Raw genomic sequence first — 8118 nt, 5'->3', positions numbered from 1 at the left:
TAGCAACATCATTTATGAACATTTTCTTACCCCCTGCTGCGTCCTGTGAGCCGAGTTCCAGCTGAGTTTTGGTGTTGATGAAGGTAGTCCGGCTAGTTGGCTGGGGTTTAAAAAATAAAGCGTTTTGCTTCTCAAAACAATATGCGTTCAACAGAGTAATACATTTGCATCACAAAATCGGCCCTCCAGAAAAAGTCAGACCTCACAATCGCTTGGCCCTATTTTCTCTCTCCCTTCGTATCACTACGGCTGTGTAAACTGTGTAGACCGAGCAGCAAACACCGTAACAGGCGCGGCTATCGCTAGGTAGCTGTACGCATTGATATGAAGGGAGGCAAAAATAGCGCCAAGCGATTGTGAGGTCTGACTTTTTCTGGAGGGACGATTTTGTGATGCAAATGTATTACTCTTTTGAACGCATATTGTTTTGAGAAGCAAGACGCTTTATTTTCGGGACCCCAGCCAACTAGCCGGACTACCTTTGTCAACACCAAAACGAGGCTGGAACTCGGCTCACAGGACGCAGCAGGGGGTAAGAAAATGTTCATAAATGATGTTGCTAATATGGGATGTCATAGAGCTTCATGTCAAAAGAGGCGAACTATCCCTTTAATGCTGTGATGTTGAGTTGCTTCTTAGTCAAGCTTATGTCCTCATTTGGTACATCGAATAATGCAATCATTGCGCAAGGTTGTAAAGTAACTCCAAGGACGTTAGCTGGCAGACCCAGATAGTTTATGACAATGTGTCAGATCTGCCATGACATCTGATACAACTGCGACGTGTCTTTATTTAACCCTGTTTTTCTATCCGTTTCCCTGTAATCCCACTTTTCTGGAGACGCTTTGTACCGTCATGGGAGCCGAGCAAAAAAAAGTGCTGAAACTTAAATAGCTGCTCTCAGCTGAGGGATTAGGTCTCAGTGTCTACATACTTGCAAATTAGTCTTGCTTGTGTGAAACGGGGAGGAATGAGGCGGCGGGTCTCTGCTGAGCCGTAACATAGAAAGAAAACAAAAGTTCTTGTACAGCAATCTTTGATGCGTAGAACAGGAGGGGGGGAAAGGATGGAGGATGAGAAATGAAAGGGAGGATCGGGAGGGTGGAGGAGGAGAGAAAGAGGTGCAGGATTTAACTGAACTGCTGCAATCAGCAGCATATTCTCTCTCCATCCTTATTTCTCACACTTTGCTATGCGCAGCGCCGGGCCGGGCCGGGCTACGGGCCACGGCCCGCCTTGGTTTTCTATCTATATCCTGTAACACGGCACCCTGGGGAGGTTCATGACTTTGTCAGCAGGAAAACGGGTTGTGTTTACAGGGAGACGAGGAGGACGCTCCTCAGGGAGCTGAATCATGGGATTCCTATCCGCTAATGACAGCCCCAAAGAGTAATGCACATAAACGCACTCTTATCTTATCATTTTATCATGTTTTTGAATGAAAGATGGGAGATGCTTTTAGATGTGGAAATGACGTTTTACCTCAGTGCTTTCAGAGTGCTGAGCAGAAGGCTTGAAATGCCCCTCATTTCTTTATATTTTACCAGAAAAACAGGAAATAGGGGCAGCCATTTATAACGAGCAAAAAAAAAAGAGGCAAAAACAGAATTTGCATCATGCTTAAAAGTGAATATTTGGTCTTCTCCAACACAGCCTGAACCATCTGAGAGGAGGTTTCTGTCCTTTCTTTAAGGAGTCTTCAGGAATAGTTCTCCAGGCTTCTTGAAGGACATCCCAAAGCTCTTCTTTGGATGTGGGCTGCCTTTTGTTCCGTTCTCTGCCAACATGATCCCACACTGCTTCAGTAATGTTGAGCTCCGGGCTCTGGGGAGGATTCATCCCTCCATCAGACCTGCTGCCACTGATTTTCAGCCCACTTCTTGTGTCCTTTGGCACAGCTCAGCCTTTTCTCCCTGTTTCCCTTCCTTAAGAACGGCTTCCTGACAGCCACCCTTCCATGGAGCCCATTTCTGATGAGGCTTCAGTGAACATTTATATTTATTTTTATTTCTTAAAGGCGTGCATTTCTGGTGTTGGATGTGTTTTTTAGGCCACTTCCACTTCTTTTGTCCTCCACAAAGACCCCACAGTACTCTTTACAGTGGTTAAAATCTTGAGTTAGGAGCCTTTTTTATGCTTGAATGATTCATAGGTCAGAGAAAAGTGGCTTAACAAAGAAGAAACACAGTCTGGTCGGGTAAAATTGAAGTGAAAATGGCTGAAAACCTTCAGAAATCCTGGAGAACTATGACTCAAACTACTTGAAAAGACTTTTTCTTGCTACGCTATGATCAGTAACATGTGTTGTATGTGTGCTGCACATATAATTCATTAGTATATTACATTAATAATACAGGAAAAGCAGTTTTTTTTTAGTTCTAACTGTAATTTAGCCACAGAAGCAAAGCACGACTGTTTTTATTTGTTTTGAGGAAATGAATAATGTGAGTTACTGTGTTTAGTCTGCCTCTGTGACCCGGTCCCAGCCTGAGGGAAGCTTGTCAGACAGTCACTGGACTCGCTTTTTCATCTGGGACACCTCGCTGAGGGCTGACTTTCAGCTCCTTTTTCCCCCTGCTTGTCTTTTTGGTTATTTTTTATTGCATATCCCCCCCTGCTTGCTTGTTTACTTTACCTAATTTTGTATTTTTTAGCTCTCTTTCACAAATGCGTGCTCCTATAAGAGTTAATAACTAACAAAGGTCAGCATTCTTCATCCCATTCGTGGACTTATTTGCTGCATGATGTAATGATATCAGGAACAGCGACTGTCTGTTTTCCTTCTGATGTGTCAGAATGAGTCATTCTCAGTCCGTTCTTGCTTTTTCTAATGTTTTCTTTGTCCCTTTTCACCGCTCTGCTCACCTGCTGTGTGATGTAGGGCGCTAATGGAAGCAGCAGAGAGACTAAATCGGGCAGGATTGCTGCTGGACTAAACTGCGACACACAGGACTCGACCTCAGCCGCTGCAGGACCGTGCAACAATCTGGAAAACCAACACCTACCTCCTGCCCAAAGTCGGTCACGCCATCCTCTCCTGGCCCCAAAGTTCCCCCTTAAGAGAAGGCATGATGTGTTTCAGAGCCGACACGCAGACCCTCCGCCCAAAATCTACCAAACCAGGCGTCCTCCATGGGAGCCACCTCGTTTTCCACAAGAGAGGGCAGCCGAAGGAGAAGCAGTGTTTGGGTTGAGTAGAGGCGTTTTCCACCCAGCTTTGGCCCAAGAGTCACCGCCTAAAATCAGCCGCTGTGAAGCAGGAGCGGTGTTTGAAGTGCACGCAGAATCACAGACCAAGCGGGCAAAATGCAGGACTGACCCGGTCACAGACGGGCCGGAAGGTTTCAACGAGGTGGTTAAAAGCAACGAGCCGCAGGGCCAGTTACAGACTGGCTGGCTGCCCGCAGCCCTGATATGTGATGCGAGAGTGAAGGATTGTGGGAAGCTAAACCCAGAGGAGAGGACGCGGATGCTACAGGAGGCCAGAGGGGCCAAGGTGCTGGTGCTAACGATGGTTTACCGAGATGGAACGACTCAGTTAGACCCAGAACAGGTAGGCAGGGCTCGTTACACAAATAAAATAAAATAAATAATAAAATAATGATAAAATATAAAATATATAATATAAAATTTATATTATATATTATATAAATATAATATATTAATATAAAATATAAATATAATTTATATAAAATAAAAATGATACATTAAAAGTCTGAATTGTCTACATTTCCTTGTGACAAGATGAAAAGCCACAGGCGGAAAACATGAACATAAGTCGTTTGTCACTGGTGAAATTGAGTCAATTGTGTGCTCGCTTCTGATTGGTTTGAGCTAACGAGTGCTCGGCCTGTCAAACAATGTTAAGAAAACAGAAGAATCACTTCCTGTATTATTGTATTCAGACGTATTGGTACGTATTCATCCAAAACTAAAGTTTTACACCATATCAGATGTCTTAATATTTACATCTAAGGGAAAAAAGGCCCGAGCTCGGCTTTCACACGTCTCAGTAACGATTCAAACTGTGGACTATGGTGGCCTGCTGCCTGATTTACATGTGACCCATTTACTCTTTACTCTGATCGCTGATACAGAAGCTCACGCCACCCGTGTGTGGCCTCCTTGTGCTGATGAAGAGCGATGTTCACTGCAGCACTCCTGAGGACTCGCTCGGGCCAAGTGACAGTCTGATCTACTTAAAACTGGAGCACACACCTCCATGGGCGCAGCAGCAAACGCACCACGCCCAGGAGCTCTTCACAAGGTCCGTTTAGCGTGGGAGTTCATACGAGACGAGGGAGATTTGTCAGGTCTATCACACTGAGACAGGAGCACTTTAAAGGGTGGATGTTTCTGTTTGTGTCCCACAGAGATATTCTCCTGCAGATACTATCAACATCTCAACTGGTGGTTTGCTACAAAGCCAAGGACTTCCTTCGTTCTGCTCTGCAGCTTTACAGACGAGATCTCAGCTGGAAACAAGGCAAGGCCTGTCGATAGATGCATCTTCCCTTTCATAAAGAAACACACATTTATCTGCATCTGCTTCCAGTTCCTTAGTTTTCCTCTGATATTATTTCTTAAACCAAGTTAGTAATGAAAGCCCAAACAGGTTCACAACTGGCCAATTCAACTGGTCCAATTTACAGTTTTCTGGTACTGGACCATCAGCCTTTTCTTATTACATTGAATTCTGACTATGCGGGAGGGACAAAAAGCACAAGTTCTATTAAGTTTGTTATAAGCTGACAAGAATATATAGAAAACTTAAATAAAATGTGTGCAAGCTGTGCTCTCAGAACAGAAAGAAACATCGTGCAGCAATAACTAAACCCATCGGATGCATCTGCATTTACCAAAGATTTGAGTCACGCTCGACCACATTGGGCGTTGTCCTATAATTCAGCCAAAAAAAACCAACAGCAACCATAAGATGTGAGAATAACGGAGGTTTTCTTATTCCCTGCCGTTGACCCACCTCAGTCAGCTTATATTCACTCTTTATATTTCATATTTGTACAGTCATGTGACCTTTGCTTCCTTCCAAACTTGTGTTCGATCAATTAATTCAGAGCCAGTTCATCTTTTTTGGTCTGTGTTATTTATTAGCCCAATATTCTGGCTTTTTTGTATGTTTTTTTTTTTTAGGGCTGGGCGAGTTAACTCGTTATTATCGCGTTAACTCGTTAATTATTTAACGACAATAAATATTTTATAAATATTTTATCGCACATTAACGCAGGTTTTATTTTTTAAATTTTTTTTTATTTAAAAAAATATATATATTTTTGGGGGCTTTTGTACCTTTAATGGATAGAAAAGTTCAGAGAGACAGGAAGCAGAGGAACAACACGCAGCACAGGGCTGTCCGATACAGGACTCGAACCGGGGCCAGCTGCAGTGAGGACTGTAGCCTCTTGTACATGGGGTGCCTGCTCAACCCACTACGCCACAAACCACCCCTGTTTTATTATTTATTTTCTTATTGTACAAGGCTGTTGCTCACAGGCTTTTATTTTGTAAAAGTCTGTTGCTCACAGGCTTTTATTTTGTAAAAGTCTGTTGCTCAAAGGCTTTTATTTTGTAAAAGTCTGTTGCTCAAAGGCTTTTACTTTGTAAAAGTCTGTTGCTCACAGGCTTTTATTTTGTAAAAGTCTGTTGCTCACAGGCTTTTATTTTGTAAAAGTCTGTTGCTCACAGGCTTTTATTTTGTAAAAGTCTGTTGCTCACAGGCTTTTATTTTGTAAAAGTCTGTTGCTGTCTGCTGTGGAACCGGAAAAGAAAGTAATCGGCGGATCCACCAAACATGGAGAAGGGTACGGAACTTTTACTCGGCCATTTTCATTTTAAAGTTCTTCCAGACGGCGGAGTCGACAGAACCAAAGTCATCTGTAAACACTGCCAAGTTGAATTGTCTTCTCAGCGTAGTAGTTCCAGTCTAAAATATCACTTAAAGGCAAAACACACAACTGATAGCAGCAAGTCATTCAAGGAAACAGACAGTGGAGCGAGGCTTCTACATAAAAACTACAGAAAGATGCTGATGTTAAAAGTGTGTTTGCACAACAAATGTTATGGCACTTTCATTCATATGGCAGCACATTTAAAATAAACTAAATGCTAAAAGCTATACACTACTTTTGGATTCATTTATGGATTTTGCGTACAAATGCGATTAATCGTGATTAATCTGTTAACTACGACTTCTTCGTGTTTGACCACAGCTTGAATAAAGACTCGTGACGTACACTAACTGTGCTGTGGGCTGCTGTGTGTGTGACCGAATAACTCTAAAACTAAATCAAGCACATGTGGGATGTATTCAAGGACAGGTCTGACCCATGGAGGCCATCTATTGCATCTTGGCTGGTTCAGAGCCGCTGCAGAGGGTCTCTCACAATATCAGGCAGACGGTTGAGAGATCTCGCTGTCTGGTGTTTGTTGATTAAAGTAGATGGAGTTTTTATAGGGGACACTTCCACAGACGCACATTCAGAGCTCTACAGACAAACCAATCGTCTCACTACTCAGTCCCAGAATCCTTCTTATTGTTAGTTGTTCACTGTCGTAAAGAGCTTTGCACTCTCTCCAGTGGCGGGCGCTCAGATCCAGGACCCGCAGGTGTCGGGGTGGCTGCTGGATCCCTCAGATCCCTCTTCCTGCTACAGCGACCTTCTTCACAAACACTGCAAAAGACCGAGTGCAGCTCCTGCTCCAGGTGCCCAGAAGGTTAGTCCACCTGAGCTGCCTGCATGATAAACTCCTGGGCCTGACAGGGATGCATTGGTAATGTCGCTGCCTTTTAAGTTTCCAAACTGTAACAAAGGCCGTGGGTGGCAGCAGGTGGTTTGATTCTTGCACGCACTTCAGACTTGATTGTTTAAAAATATATATGTAGTTTATTTCCCAAAAAAATATGAACAAAACAATAACTAAAAATCTCCTACAACTTAGATGAAAAACGAAACTTATTCTGATTTTACAAGCTCAAAAAGTGGTCAAAAAATCATTTAACCACCACCTCCCGTCTTCACCGGTGTGTTCTTAATCTGTCTAATTAACGGGAGGGTATAAAAGTTACCAAAATAATCTAAACAATTTCAAATATAAAAATGAATGATAGATTTTGATTCCAAACTAACTAAAGTATATTCTAACCGCCCAAAGAAAACTAAATTGATAGAACTTATGATTTACAAACATAAATGGCCACAACAGGTAATGTTTCTCAACTAAACGTGTTGTAGTTTGAAGTCCACATGAGGATGTCCCCAGTTTTAACGGGATAGTTTGAATGATGTCTGGTATGTATCGGGGCTGCTTTGCTCCGTCTGACGCAGTTTGGCTCGAATCTCTTGAGAGCTCAGTGGAATAAAATAATTATCCATCCACCCGTTCATTATCGGGTCTCGGAGGCAACAGATCCAGGAGGGAAATGCAGAGATCCCTCTCCTCAGCGGCACTCTCCAGCTCCTCCCGGGGGGGCGTTCCCAGGCCAGAAGGGACATATCATCCCTCCAGTGTGTTCTGGGTCTGCCTGGGGCCAGAAAACCTTCACTAGGAGGAATCCTTACCACCTCAGCTGACTCCTTTCAAGACTGAGGAGCAGCTGTACTAGTCCAAGCTCGCTGTGGATGGTCGAGTCCAGCCACCCTCCAAAAGAGACTCATTTCAGCCGCTTGTATCTGTGACCTCGTTCTTTTGGGTCGCTACCCAGATCTGTGACCAGCGGTGAGGGTTGGAACAAAGACGGACCAGTAAACCAGTAAACTCCTCCGCCTGAGGCAGGGACTCACCCCCCCGACCCAGAGAGAGCACTCTGCCTCACAACCATGGGCTGGGATGTGGAAAAGCTCTCATCCTGGCGGCTCAAAAAGCAGAGATTCGACCCTGAGGTTCCCAAACCAGTCGTCCCAGACCAACACAGCCCCCCCCAAGTCCAGAGCCTTCAGCATCTCTGAAGTGATTGATCCTGATCATGGCTCCTCGAACAGGAAAATGAGCCAACACACAGGCAGTAAGACGAGAAGAGAAGTCTCATTAAGAGAGTAACTGTGAGTAGAAGCTAATTAAGCTAATTAAGCTGTGCTGATAGGTTTGACCATGTCTGTGCAA

General features: G+C 43.9%; 1 protein-coding gene across 1 annotated transcript in view; it reads left to right on the top strand.

Moving 5' to 3' along the window:
• Nucleotides 1–2435: 2435 nt before the first annotated feature.
• Nucleotides 2436–8118, top strand: part of poln (polymerase (DNA directed) nu) — a 68847-nt gene continuing 63164 nt past the window's right edge. The window contains exons 1-5 of the mRNA XM_075451864.1: nucleotides 2436–2444; nucleotides 2882–3553; nucleotides 4098–4267; nucleotides 4374–4486; nucleotides 6596–6732. Of these exons, the coding sequence (XP_075307979.1) occupies nucleotides 2436–2444; nucleotides 2882–3553; nucleotides 4098–4267; nucleotides 4374–4486; nucleotides 6596–6732 (1101 nt within the window). The remainder of the gene's footprint in view (nucleotides 2445–2881; nucleotides 3554–4097; nucleotides 4268–4373; nucleotides 4487–6595; nucleotides 6733–8118) is intronic.

This window comes from Odontesthes bonariensis, chromosome 19 (assembly GCF_027942865.1).
Source record: "Odontesthes bonariensis isolate fOdoBon6 chromosome 19, fOdoBon6.hap1, whole genome shotgun sequence".
NCBI classification, from domain to species: Eukaryota; Metazoa; Chordata; class Actinopteri; order Atheriniformes; family Atherinopsidae; genus Odontesthes; species Odontesthes bonariensis.
The sequence above is the reverse complement of the archived record's forward strand: the minus strand, read 5'-3'. Positions and strand labels throughout refer to the sequence as shown.